This window comes from Monodelphis domestica, chromosome 3 (genome assembly GCF_027887165.1).
Source record: "Monodelphis domestica isolate mMonDom1 chromosome 3, mMonDom1.pri, whole genome shotgun sequence".
Lineage (NCBI taxonomy): Eukaryota > Metazoa > Chordata > Mammalia > Didelphimorphia > Didelphidae > Monodelphis > Monodelphis domestica.
Genome location: NC_077229.1, coordinates 58,310,993 through 58,324,960, shown reverse-complemented (window position 1 = coordinate 58,324,960; position 13,968 = coordinate 58,310,993). Strand labels below are relative to the sequence as shown.

The 13,968-nt window shown below is 39.0% G+C and overlaps 1 protein-coding gene across 10 annotated transcripts in view; it reads right to left on the bottom strand.

Annotated features, from left to right (window-relative positions):
- The window catches only part of EP400 (E1A binding protein p400), a 130,150-nt gene that overhangs the window by 7,706 nt on the left and 108,476 nt on the right, over nucleotides 1-13,968 (bottom strand). For 8 of the 10 annotated variants that reach the window (XM_056821942.1, XM_056821934.1, XM_056821935.1 and 5 more), the window contains 7 exons: nucleotides 13,720-13,798; nucleotides 13,262-13,579; nucleotides 9,526-9,571; nucleotides 9,333-9,442; nucleotides 7,171-7,375; nucleotides 6,848-7,059; nucleotides 3,349-3,561 (listed from right to left, as the gene is read on the bottom strand). In XM_056821942.1, the coding sequence (XP_056677920.1) occupies nucleotides 3,349-3,561; nucleotides 6,848-7,059; nucleotides 7,171-7,375; nucleotides 9,333-9,442; nucleotides 9,526-9,571; nucleotides 13,262-13,579; nucleotides 13,720-13,798 (1,183 nt within the window). Of the gene's footprint in view, nucleotides 1-3,348; nucleotides 3,562-6,847; nucleotides 7,060-7,170; nucleotides 7,376-9,332; nucleotides 9,443-9,525; nucleotides 9,572-13,219; nucleotides 13,580-13,719; nucleotides 13,799-13,968 lie in introns of all 10 variants that reach the window. The other 2 variants (XM_056821933.1, XM_056821937.1) reach the window with 1 other exon arrangement.

The window sequence follows — 13,968 nt, the reverse complement described above, 5'->3', positions numbered from 1 at the left end:
ATTGATAAGAAAAGTTAGAAAAGAGAGACTGACAGAATCTGGTAATGGATTTATTTTCTCTTCTATACTTATTTCCAATTCCCAAGATTTCTGTTATTTCTCCTCTAAAGCTCTTCCTTTCCATACCTACTGCTGCTACTATGAATTGTAGGTCTTCAAACTCCCATTATGAGTACTGTAATGATTTACTTTCTAGCCTTCTTGACATCAAACTTCTTGCTGAATCACTCATTTTTTTTTTAATCAGTATTACTAAAAAACAACTTTTACTTCATTACCCTCTCTTCCTTTGCTTAAAATCCTTTGTGGAAGCACAGAGCACTAAAGCATTAATTGTGTTGTCAAAATTAAGAAATGATATAACAATGTCAAATATCTTGGCCTCCTTTAAATCTGACCTAATCATTTTCTTTAAAACAATGGCTTAGCCAAACAATTAGCTTATTAGGGGCCTCCTATATGCTAGTCAATATGCTAGGCCCCAGGAATACAAAGGAAAAAACAATCCCTATTCTCAAGGGAGCTTGTGTTCTGTTGGGGGAGAAACTATTCCACGAGACTATCTATGATACATACTCACAGAGAGGGAAAAACACTAGAAAAATGAGAGGCATCATCAGGAAAAGACATCTTTGAAAAAGGTGGTTCTTGAACTGCACCTTGAAGGGAGAGAGGAACTCTCCAAAGCAGAGGTAAGGAGGGAGGGAGTGCACTCAAAGCAGAGACACCATGAAGCACAGAAAGAGAGCATGGAGAGCTGAGAAGAAGAGAGAGAAGATCAGTTTGCCTTGAGCAGCCACTGCTGAAAGTATAGTAATGAACAATGAGGCTGAAAAGGGAGGTTTTGTTGGTCCTCATCATGAAGAGCTTCAAAAGCCAAAGAAGCTTCTACTTGATCCTAGAAGCAATAAGGAACCATTGAAGTATACTGACTAGAGAATGGGAAAGAAAGAGTTGCACTTAATGGCAATGTTTGGCAGGTTTATGAAATGGAGGAGACTGGAAAAATTGGGAGAGACATGAAGTAGGGAGAACAAACAGGAAGTCACTGCACTAGTATAGACCAAAGGTAACAAGGACTTGAATTAAAGTCATGGTTAGGTGACTAGAAAGAAGGGTTCAGATTAAAGATATTATAGAGGCAAAAATGGCAAATCCTGCTAACTGGATATGTGTGGGCTGAGAGCAATGAGGGGCTAAGGGCAGATAATACCAGCAGGCCACTAGAAAAATGATGGGACCCTGTTCAGAAAACAGGAAGTTTACTATCCATGAGCAGAGGACAAACTGTGGGAGTAGAAACACCGAGGAAAAGCAACTGCCTGACTACAGCAGTTGAGGGGACATGACAGAGGAGAGACTCTAAATGAACACTCTAATGCAAATATTAACAACATGGCAATGGGTTCGAATCAAGAACACATGTGATACCCAGTGGAATCACGCATCGGCTACAGGGGGTGGGGGAGGAGGAAAAGAAAATGATCTTTGTCTTTAATGAATAATGCATGGAAATGATCAAATAAAATACTACAAAATTAAAAAAAGAAAAGAAAAGAAAACAGGAAGTTTGAAATAAGGATAAATTTGGAAAGGAAAGAGAATGTGTTCAATTTTGGATATGTTGAGTTTAGGATGGGCCATCCCATTTGAAATGCTTGAAAAGCATAGGAGAGAATGCAGGTGCAACTATCTACACAGATCTGGAAGTCATCTATATACTGAGATGGTAATTGAACTCCTAAAAGCTGATAAGGTCGCTGAGAGGGTGTCCAGAGAGAAGAAGACCACCCCACATATAACCTGATATGGATGATGAATCAGCAAAAGAGAATAAGAAAGAGGTCAGACAGTAAGGAAAACCAGGAGAAAATCAAATAACAAAAATCCAGAGGGGAGAAGATGGTGGGCAACTAGGTTAACTGCCACAGAAATGCCAAGAAGCACGATAACTGACGAAAGACAATCAATAATTAATAGATCACTGATAACTTTGGAGAAAGCTGTTTCAGTTTTGAGACTGCAAAGGCTGAGTAAGAGGAGAGGAAATGGAAGTATTGCTGCAGAGAGCTTTTTCTAGGAATCTAGCTAAGAAAGGGACGAGAGATTGAACAATAGCTTAAAGGGATAGAAGACAAATCGATTTTAGGAAGAGAATCTTGGGCCCCCAAAACCATGTCACTTTTGACCTAGTTTTCTGATAATGAAGATCAAACTATGAATAAGAATGTCTTTCTAGCCTCAGAGGAAAACACAGATTCAAGTCTCACCTCTGAACACACTGGCTATAGAACTCTAGGCAAGTCACTTAACCTCTCATGGCTCTAGCTAACAGTCTAGTACTCTGGGGTGCAGGGAAGACATTGACCTGCAATGGCAGACAGTTTCCTCATCTAGGAGTTCCTTACATCAATGAAATCATAGATCTAGTCTCAAACCCTTTGTTTATGGTTGACCAAATTGAAAGAGGAAATGTTAGGTTAAATTAGTTGGTTTCAGGAAGGCATTTCCTCCAAAGGGAGAAGAATGTTAATATTCCTACTGTTCTGTCTGGTAAATCAAAAATCCTGAAATTAAACAATGTGGATTTATTTTAATTTTATGCAGAAATTCATCTTTTATTTAAAGATTACTAGAAAATATAAACTGGAAATTGTTGGAACAGAAAGGTTCCCAACCTTTGCAGGTGGAACTCTACCTGCAAAACTTTTCTCCAAACAGAGATTATTATTATTATTATTATCATTTTTATTATTATTATAAACCCTTACCTTCTATCTTTAGAATCAATACTGTGTATTGGTTACAAGACAGAAGAATGGTACAGGATAGGCAATGGGAGTTAAATGACTTACCCGGAGTCACACAGCTAGGAAGTGTCTAAAGTCACATTTGAACCCAGGACTTCCCATCACTGGGCCTGGCTCTCAATCCACTGAGCCACCTAGCTACATTTCAAATGTTTATTAGTAATAAATTGCCTCTGAAAAGGTCAAAGGAAGAGTATAGATTGTTTTTTCCACACCTTCAAAGATTTATCATTACTATAATCCAAAATCCTAGGCCTGGCATTTAGTTGCCTTAAACTAGCTTTCCAATTTGGTCTCCCATTCCTCCATCATGTACACCCTCCACTCCAGCTAGCAATCACCTTATTAAGGTGAGTCTCAGGTCACACTGATTCTTTAAAACCTTCCTGAACTATGCTGGCCTGTGTTCATCTGCTCCTGCAATTTTTATTTGTACCACTCCTTTTCAGGCACTCAGACATCTTCTCTACTGTTCTTTAAAAGTCTTAGGTCTAGAGGCTGATCTTCCCAACATGAACCACATTAAATCAGAACTTACAAGACGAGCAACTTGGAGGTTGGCTACTGTTGTGCCCGTGAGAAGAGCCCCAGGCCTTGGTGCTGCCACAGCTGCCAGCTGTGGGGTCTGTTGTTGCTGCTGTTGTACCTGTACTTGGGTTGCCTGTGGCTGGGCCCCTGGCTGAGCCTGCTGCTGAGGTCCTGACTGTGGAGGCAGTTGGAGTTTCTGTTTCTGCATTTTGATCAGGTGTTCCTAAGAACAAGTAGATTGATAGATTGTCCATTATCATGAAAAATGTTTACATTGTAAAACTCATTCCCCTGAAAACCGTATACAAACTGATATTAAGTCCATATGCATAAATTACGTTTTAATACTTAAAAATAATGTAATCATTAATCTGATCAATTACATATACATATACATATACATATACATATACATATACTCTGCCTTAAGGTTTTGTAAGTGCTTTTCCTATGTAAGCATTTGAGAACTTATTGGCATCCAGGGATTTATGACTCAAGAGAACAGATGTAATAGCTCTCAGGACTGAGAGTAATTTTGAACTATCAAGAACTTTCATTTTTGAAACTAGATTTATGAACTTTACCCAATGAACTATAAAACATATTATAATGATTGATTAGCAATCCATGAAAATGAACCAATATTCCCAGGTGTCACCAAAAAATTAAACAAATTGTGGTTTCATCATATAAATCAAGAAATACATTTTCTTTAAAACTAAGACTGCTCGGGGGCATCTGGGTAACTCAGTTGATTAAGAGGCAGGCCTAGAGACAGGAGGTCTTAGATTCAAATCTGGTCTCAGACACTTCTGTGTGACCCTGGGCAAGTCACTTAACCCCCATTGCCTACCCTTTGCCATTCTTCTGCCTTAGAACTAATACATGCTATTGGAGGTTTTTAATTGGTTCTCAGGCAGAAGGTATGATTATATTTTTAAAAAAAAACTAAGATTGTTCACCACTGAGCTATAAAATGGTTCAATCACTCTTTAAAATAATTTGGAATTGGGGGCAGCTGGGTCGATCAATGGATTGAGAGTCAGGCCTAGAGATGGGAGGTCCTAGGTTCAAATCTGGCCTCAGACACTTCCTAGCTGTGTGACCTGACCCTGGGGAAGTCACTTGACCCCCATTGCCTAGCCCTTACCACTCTTCTGCCTTGGAGCCAATACACAGTACTGACTCCAAGACAGAAGGTAAGGGTTTTTAAAAAAATAAAAATAAAAAAATAATTTGGAATTATGCTAAGAAAGTGACAAAAATGTTCATATCCCTTGATTCTGAGATCTTACCACCTAAAGGAGCCAATGACAAAAAGAAAAGCTCTATATATACACCAAAAAATTTACAGCAGCATTTTTTGCATTTGCAAAGAATTGAAAACAAAGCAGATGCCCATCAATGGCTAAACAAGTTGTGGCACATGAATATAATGGAATATTTTGTTATTATAATAGGATGAATGTAGAATGTAGAAAAGTCCGGAAATTTATATGAAGTAATGCAGACTGAAGTAAATCAAAACCAAGAATACAATGTAAAAAAAAAAAGAGTACAACATAAAGACAACACTAAAACCATCACACTAAAGAGTAAGAATTAATAATAACCAACCTTGGCCCCAGAAAAGAGAAGGCACTTTCCTACCACTTTTGAAGACATGGGAACTATGAGTGTGGAATACTACATAATGTCCTACTTGGCTAAAGTGATACTTTCTCAATTATTTTGTTTCTTCTTTTCTTCTTTGTTATAAATATAAGTGATACCCTTCTGGGAAGGGTAGGAGGAAGGATACATTGTGAAACATAAGTGATGTAAAAACAAAAGACATCAAGAGCTATTTAATTCAACAGTTTTCATGTTTACAAGAGGAAGAGCTATTTAATACAAATTCTAGGACATGGTCCCTGCCTATCTCTACCTACTTAATTTCTTGGCTTCCTTTCAGCCTCAACTAAAATTCCTCCTAGAGGAAGCCTTTCCCAACCCCTTTTTTTTCTAGTGCCTTCCAAATAGTAATTGTTTGTTTTTAATCTTTTATATAGTTTCCTTTGTGCACATTTGTTTTCATGTTGTCTCCTCTTCCCCCAACAGATCATGAGCTCCTTTAGGGTAGGCATGTCTATCTTTTGCCTTTTTATATCCCCAGAGTTTAGTACAGTGCTTGGCACACTTTAGTCATTTAATACATATTTACTGATTAAATGAGTTTGGTTTATATAAAATCTCCACCCTAGAAAGAGTCAGGCTAGTCTGGGTCCATCTCAGAGACAGTAGTTCAAGCTAAAATTAAAAAGCTGGGGGGTGGAGATGGGGGTGGGGTCCTCAGCCTAAGACTAAATGTTTCTCTTTCTTTCTTTTAAGTTTACTTTTTTTTACCCCTTGCCTTTTGTCTTAGAATTAATCTAAGTATTAGTTATAAGGCAGAAGAGTAGTAAGGACTAAGCAATTAGGGTTAAGTGACTTGCTCACAGTCACACAGGTAGGATATGCCTGAAGCCAAATTTGAACCCAGGCCCTCCCATCTCTAGGCCTGGCTACCACCTAGCTGCCCCAAGTGCTTCTCTTTTATCTTCATAAATAATGTAGGATTCTGAATGGGACATTCTCTTATGAACAATTTTTTTTTTAAAACTAGATATCTTTATTGGTCTCTGACTCATAAGAAATCAAATTTTGAAATAACTTTTAAGAATGATAACAGCATATGACCAGCCTTCCCCAAAATATTTCCTTACCAGTTTGTCCATGATGCCTGAAAGTCTTCCCTCAGAAATGCATTGCTTTGACTAAGGCGCTTTTCCAAAGGTGCCCCATTAAGGTGTCACCAAATTAATTCCCATTATTGTATGGGAGAATCTGCTGAAAAGAAATCTTAATAGGGATGAGGAGGCAAAAAAGTGTTGAATCAAAGGAAAGGATCCAGGAAGATGCAGAGAGACTGGGCCAAGGATAAGGCCAAGGACATGAGAATATTGAGCCTAGAGGAGCAAAGGGAGACCACCCAAAGCACACTCTTCCTCCTGCTTCACAGTTCTGTCCATTCTTCCTATATATACATACACATGTTTAAACATATCTTGTCCAGGTTTTCTCATGTCCAGAAAAAGAAGAAATGGTTGAAGTCCAAAAGATGAACTGGTCTAGGACATGCAAAGGATGGTGAGGTTAAGTACAAATGAAAAGCTGAAGCTGAAAAATCAAGAGCAGGGCCTCTAGAACTAGGAAAGGTCCTCAGTAGAAGAGGTACTATATATATAAGGTCCCACATCAAAACAAAACAAACTAATGATTCATAAACTCGGCAACTGTATGTAAAACAATTGAAGTTAAAGACAGTGTAAATGGATTTTACTCACATAATACTAAGTTTTAAGGATGCAAGAAAAAAATTTTGAATTATTCAGGCATCAGAGAATGAATGCTCTACATTGTTTTACACAAGCTAATAGTTATGCTAAAAAAAGTTTCCTAACTTTAGTTGTCAGAAACACACTTCTTACCGGCGTTAGCTTCCCCATAGCTTTCATCTGGGCAGGGGACTGGGCCTGGCCCTGGATCTGTGGGACTTGCACCTGAGCTGCCTGTTGCTGCTGTTGCTGCTGTTGCTGCTGCTGCTGCTGTTGCTGCTGCTGCTGTTGCTGCTGCTGCTGCTGCCTGAGAAGCTGGAAATGGGCTGGAGTGATCGCTTTGCCAGGAAGCTGAACTCCTGTAGCTACAAAGATGTTTCTTTTATTAAAGGGCTACATCTTCCTTCTTACCCCATTTCCCACAATGTCTGCAGATTATAAGTAGGAATTTTAATAGCATGACTACCAAGCTTTACCTTGAGTCACCTGAGTCACTAAAGACCTGGTCTGGGCCTGCACAGGGGTCAGGTTGGTGGTGACCACAGCAGATGCTGTCACAGAAGTGACCGCTCGAACGCCCTGCGTGGACGCTAGTGAGACCAGTTCAGTGGATGCAGCAGGTGTGGCAACTGTCCGAGGCTGTGCATGAACCACCTGAGCAGGAGAAGCACTGCCTGTAGTCTAAAAAAGGCAGAAAGACAAAGCTGTCAATTCACCTCAGACAATTTAGAAGCACTCTGAAAGTCAAAATAGATTTTCAAAGGAAAAATAAGTGTTTTTTAAAAACAAAAATAAGAATGATGAAAAAATAAACGAAAAGGTCCTTCAAAAGAAAAAATATTATGCAAATAAAAACAAACTAGTGAACTATATTCCAATTTTATGGATGGAGTTTCTGATAAACTTAACGCATATTAATATATCAATCCAACAATTTAAAATATGGATGACTACATTCACATTTATCAAATAAGGCTTCATTAAAGAATTCCATCTCAAATATTGAAATAAGTAATTTCCTATATTAAGAAGAGACCACTCAAGATGATTCTAAGACCCACCTCACCTCAATGCCTTGAATTTAGAGGACATTCTTTTTATCCACTAAGCATCAGGAAATCTTGACTATCCTCCAAATATTCTTGCCTAATATAACTACTTAAATAATATTTAGTATTGTCACACATTAAGAACTGTCTTCTTTGTGATGAAATGTTTGATTTTTTCCTTCCTTCTTACCCTGGCTCCTGCCCCCCTGCAATGAATCTCTCAGGTAATCTACAAATACACTGGCCATAGTCTCACAATGCTCCTGTTACCACAAGCCTGACCCAGAAATACTTTTCAATTCCACACACACTTATTAAATGCTCCTGGGTGCAAGGTGGTCTTCTTTCTTAGAATTCCTGTCTTCACTTGGATATTTTACCATAAGGCAGAAACATTAAGTACTAATAACATTTTTAGCAAAAGACAAACCTGCCGAATTGGGTCATCAATTGTCGATAATTTGAGTATATGTCATATAAGGGAGAAAAGCTGATTTTTATTTTTAACCAACACTTTGAAAATGTTTAGAGCTATGGAACTATCTTGATAGAAAAGGAGTAATTTCACAGTTTCCTAGAAACTTCATTTTATCTCCCTTCCAATAAGGTACTGGCTCAAATATCTCCCATTACACCTCAAGATATCACCTGACTCATTATACTTGAGGTATTTCCCTCATTTCTATGACCCAAGAGATTTAAAGAATTTTAAACTGCAGTCTCCATGTACAGTATTCCATGTGGTGAAATGCGAAGGGGGAAGGTTAGAAGGTTAGAAGGTTAGAAGAACCTGATTGACTTAAAGTGCCAGAGGACCCTTCTCCTGTCTCAAGCAACATGCCTTTAAAGGAAAAAGCAATCTTCATTTTTTTAATATTTTAAAAGTGATTAGGTACTACACTGAAGTTTCAAAGTGCTTTCCCCTTTTGCATTATCCCATCTGATTTTCATACAGCTATCCTGGGAGAAAGAAAGGAATTACTAGTCCTCATTTAAGAGATAAAGGCTCACAAAATGCCAGTGACTTGCCAGTAAAGAGTCAGACCAGGCCTAGAACATTGACTTGGTCAGTGATAGCAAATCTTTTAGAGAACTTAGAGATCAAGTACCCAAACTACGACCCTCATGTCACAAGTGAGTCCCCTGACTTAGCCCAGATAGGGGAGAGAGGAAGTTCTCCCACTGAGCTGCTGGGCAGAGGGGTGGGTGGGTGATGTGAGAAATGTCCTTAGGCATTCGTGGAGAAGGGGAAGGGAGTAGCCCTCTCTGGCATGCTCTGGCACTTGTGCTATAGGTTTGCCAACATGGGACTAGGTAGTTCCAGGCTCTTTCCACTATATTACCCCAGGGATTAAAGAAAGAAACAATAGCTTCCATTCCTATCCATAAAGTACCTATCAGAAGAACTCTCACCAACATCCCTATATCTGGGCAGCTCAGCACACTACATCACTGAATCTTTTTTTCACTTCACTACTAGAGTAAGATGCAAAAGCTGCTTCTTCACCCAATAGCTGACATGGTACAGAAAAAAAAAAATCAAGGCCTTCAATCAAATTTTAGCATCAAAAGAATGAGAATTAACTCACTGTTAAATTTCCAGGCACAACTGGTGAAGCAATACGCTTGTTAATTGACTGAAAGGTAGCAGCAGGAACTCCAGCTATTGTGTTCACAATAACATTCCCGCTAACTGTTCCTGCAAAAAAAAAAAATGTGTTTAAGGAAATATATAAGACTGGGACATGCTTTCTTATTTCAAAGTTTTCTTCATCATCTTACCAGTTGGCATGCTTGTCCCAGTAGCTGATGTTTTCATTGTTCCAGCCTGTTTTCAAAAGAAGAAAAGTGACTTAAAATGTTTAAGTTATTATTTTGTAGCTTAAAAAATACTGACTTGCTCAAATACAAAGAATATGCCATAAAACACATTTGTCTTGAGAAAAATATTTCCAATTTAGCCAGTGACTCATGTTGATGAGCATTCTATCAAAGTGAGTCTCTAGAATGGAGTTTAGTAATCATGTGTGTCCTGACCCTCTCTAGCAGTCAGTCTAGAGAAACCTATGGAGAGAAATCTGCTCAGAATCAGATTTTTAAACAACTGAAAAGTTAAAATTGGGGGGAGAATGTCATTTTCTGCCTAAGCAAGTTCATGAACTCCTGAAATCTATTTGTAATTTTTTTCCTATCTAAGTTCATGGATCCTCTGAAAGAGTTTGTGAACTCAAAGTTAAGAATTCTTGTTCTAAAACAATCCTGTGCAACAAAATACTTTCTTTAACCCATGTCAATATAAGGTTCATTGTATAAATATCATCTGATTATGCACTGGTTATAAATGCAAGTGAATGGGGAGGATTAAATTGGTTTTTCATTGCTCTACTCTCTTCCCACTAGTACAATTTTGGCACTTTAATCATCCCTTCCAGAAACCTCCCAAAATATTCATTTAAAAAAAAATTATAGGGGCAGCTAAGTGGCTCAGTGGATTTAGAGCCAGGCCCAAAAATGGGAGGTTCTGGGTTCAAATCTGTGGTCAGATACTTCCTAGATGTGTGACCCAGGGCAAGTCACTTAAACCCCCATTGCCTAGCCCTTACCATTCTTTTGCCTTGGAACCAATACACAGTATTGATTCTAAAATGGAAGATATGGGTTTAAAAAAAGAATTACAGCCTCAAGGATACAAGAGGTTAAAAATGAAACCATCAAGGACACTCAAAACATAACCCTCTTTTCTTTACTGTACCTGTCCTTTATAAGTTCAAAAGCTGAAGCAAAACTGCACTTTAGTGTGGGTCATCCTTCAGCCCAGAAATGTAATTTCTGGCAAATATTATCCATTATACTAAAATTCTACTACATAAAAACTACTGGGATGGCCTATGATCTTCTCATCAATATTCCTGTTCTTTGGAAATTTAACTGTGGCTATGGCCCCACAGGAAGAAGCTCATGACATCATATCAGTGAATTTCTTATTTGCTACTAGGGAAGAAGCAAGGACTTCTGCACCTTTGGAGGATAAATACTTTCCCTCCATCTTGGATTAAGCCTGAATAGCAATAATTATTCATAAGAAATACAACCATATAATTTTAAACCCTTATTTAAAGAACTACAACCCACAGAAAGCCCAGATAATCTAAGCATCAGGTTTTTGGAGCTAATAAGATTGTTAGATTCAATCTGCTTGGTACAAGGCAGAGTATTACTCTGAAGGAAAAAAACAAACAAACATCCTGTTTTGAATGTGGGATAAGCCCCTTTTTGGTTTTCTCTATTGGAATGTGCTTTAAATGCCAGAGATTTTTTTTAATCTAAAAGGAAGAGGGAGCCATGGGATTTACTGAATAGGGGAGCAACAAAGTCAGACTTGTACTCTAGGAATATTAAATTTGCAGCTATGTGAAGAAAAGATTAGAGACTAGAGTAGGAAGACCAATTAGGAGGCTATTGTAATAGTTCTGTCAAGAGTTGATGGGTGTCTGCATTTGGGGTATTCATGGAAGTGAAGGGAAGAAGACAGAGCTATAGCTTCAATCCTCATCTGGATTTCTTTATTATTGACAAAGGTTCTATAAAGGGTCAGAAATCAAAGGAAAAAGACAGGAAACCACTTTAGTGACTAATTCTACCTCCATAACAACTCTTTCATACATCACTCCATCCCAACAAGCACTTTTTAAACACCTACTATATGCTAGTCACTGTAGATTCAAAGACAAAAATTAAACCATTTCTGCCCTCAAATCGATCTACTAAAGAGAAACACATGTACATCACCATAAAGAAGAGACATATATGTAATAAGTCCAAAGTAATTTGAATGATAAATTCAACCCCACCATGGCAAAGGAGGTCAGGAAAAGCAGCCCCCGAATTGTTTGGAAAGAAGCTGGTGATTCTGCAAGGTGAAGGTGACAGCTAACAACAATGCCCTCTAAGCAAAGGTAACTAACCGAAAGATACAGAGGTGGGAGAGGGAACAATATCTGGAGAGACAGAGCACTGTTTAAGGACAAGGAATAAAAGGAAACCCATGGCAGTTATTCAACAGGGAAAGCTAGTCCTGAGCTTTTAAAAACATCAGTTTGGTCACTATGTGGAGTATGGCTGTGGAGGACTGAGAGTAAAGGCAAGGAGAACTATGATGAGGCTACCACAATGACCTAGGCAAAGGGGTCTGAAGTCATATGCTGACAGTGGAAGTGGAGAAAAGGAAGCTTGTTCATCTTGGAAGAGTTGCAGGGCTAGAATCAATATAAGATTTGGCAAATGACTTCGAGGAAGGAGGGGCAGGAGGAGATGAGATGGAAGTGAAAATAAATCTGGATCTATGAATGAGAATGATCAGCAGAATGGTAGTACCCTTAACAGAAATAGGGAAAGTAGAAATGGGAAAAGGAGGGGAGGAGGGTGTAGTTAATTTTATTTTGCATGTTCCAAATGTGAGACATCCAAATTAAGAGATTTCTAGCAGGTAGTTTTTAGAATTGTGACTCAAGAGCTATAGATCACTTCATCTCCCCCTCTTTGCCTTCATTTACCTCTCATTTCTACCTCTTAGACCCCCTTGTTCAGGAGCCAACCTCCAACAATCTTTCTGATTCTCCATGTTGTTATTCTCCATCCCTATCTTCAATCCCATGCCTGGAATTATTTTGCACTTAATCTGTATATAGTAGACTAGCCCAAAGACTAGCCCTATGATGTCATAGTCATAAGTAACTCCTACCGAAGAAAACTCCCTCTACTAGGGCAGGTCAACACCTCTGTAATTTCTAGTCCTAGGGAGATGTCTGTACCACAGATAGGATAAGACTCTTGCCCCATGTACACAGTCAGCATGTGTCAGAGGTGTGTTTCTCTGTGTGTGTCTGTGTGGTATGTATAGGTGTGTACAGTCTAGAATTATCTAGGCAGCTATTGTTTCTCCCCAGGAGAAGATCCTTGAAGGCAAGAGACTCCATTTGTGTCTTTGCAAACTCAACACTGAGAAAGTGTTTGGTTCATAGGGTTTATTAAGTGCATAAGGAGTTGAAGTGAAAAGAAGTAGAAATTGATTCTTGAATTCAGAAGCCATCCTTTAGCCTAGAGCTTAGGCATCTTTCAGTCAGATATATGCTCACTATCCTTTGTTAATTCATCACTGCTATATTAGGTATTCATAAAATCCTATTAAAGAGTAAATAAAAGGTTAGGTAGGACATTAGGGAAAAGTCATTCAAAGGCAATTGTTATCAATTTCTTTTTTCAAAAATACATTAATGAACTTTTACCCAAAACTTTCTTCTGTGTTATTATCAAAATTTTTCATTTAGGCTATTTTAAAGTGAGTTTATATTTCATGACTTAAGACTTTGAAATGTTCACAAATTCACAAAAGAATCACCTCTTTTTTTGGTTCATGTCACTTAGTTTGAACCATTTGTTTGCCTGTTTTTGTTTTTAAACACTTCTCCCTTCTCACCAATACTGCCGTGCTGGCCACAGTGGTAATTGTAGTCTGCACCTTTGTTTGCTGCTGCTGTTGCTGCTGCTGCTGCTGCTGCTGTTGCTGCTGCTGTTGTTGCTGCTGCTGCTGCTGTTGCTGCTGCTGCTGCTGTTGTTGCTGCTGCTGTTGCTGCTGCTGTTGCTGCTGCTGCTGCTGTTGCTGCTGCTGTTGCTGCTGCTGCTGCTGCTGCTGTTGCTGCTGAACCCCAGGAGGCTGGCCCTGAGACTGGGCCTGGCCTGTCTGTTGTCCTGTTGTTCCCTGCTGTCCAGGCTGCTGCTGCTGCTGGGGGGGCTGCGTTCCAGTCTGCTGCTGGGCCCTCTGCTGTTCAGCCAAAGCCTAAAAAAAGCATAAGATGTGAGAGAATTCCCAACTACAAACACAATTACCGAGGGTCCTGGTCCTCACATACACTGAGAGGAACAGCATGTTTTCCCCAGCTAGGGAACATATGGTCTGACTGAAATACAGCTGCATACCTTTTTCTCTTTAGCGATTCGCTCAGCACGCAAAGATGCCACCTGAATTGGAGGCAGAGGTTTGTCATAGTTGATTCCGCTGAAAGTAAATGGAAAATGTGAGATTAAGCATCCATGCCTTGACAAAAGATAAAACAGTCTCTGCTGGCACTGCCTTTAGGTGCTTGTATTCTCCTAAGACTTTCTTGACAGCTAAAATCCTTTACTTCCCAGGCTACCAGGCGTCAATTGAGTTCTGGGGCCATGAAC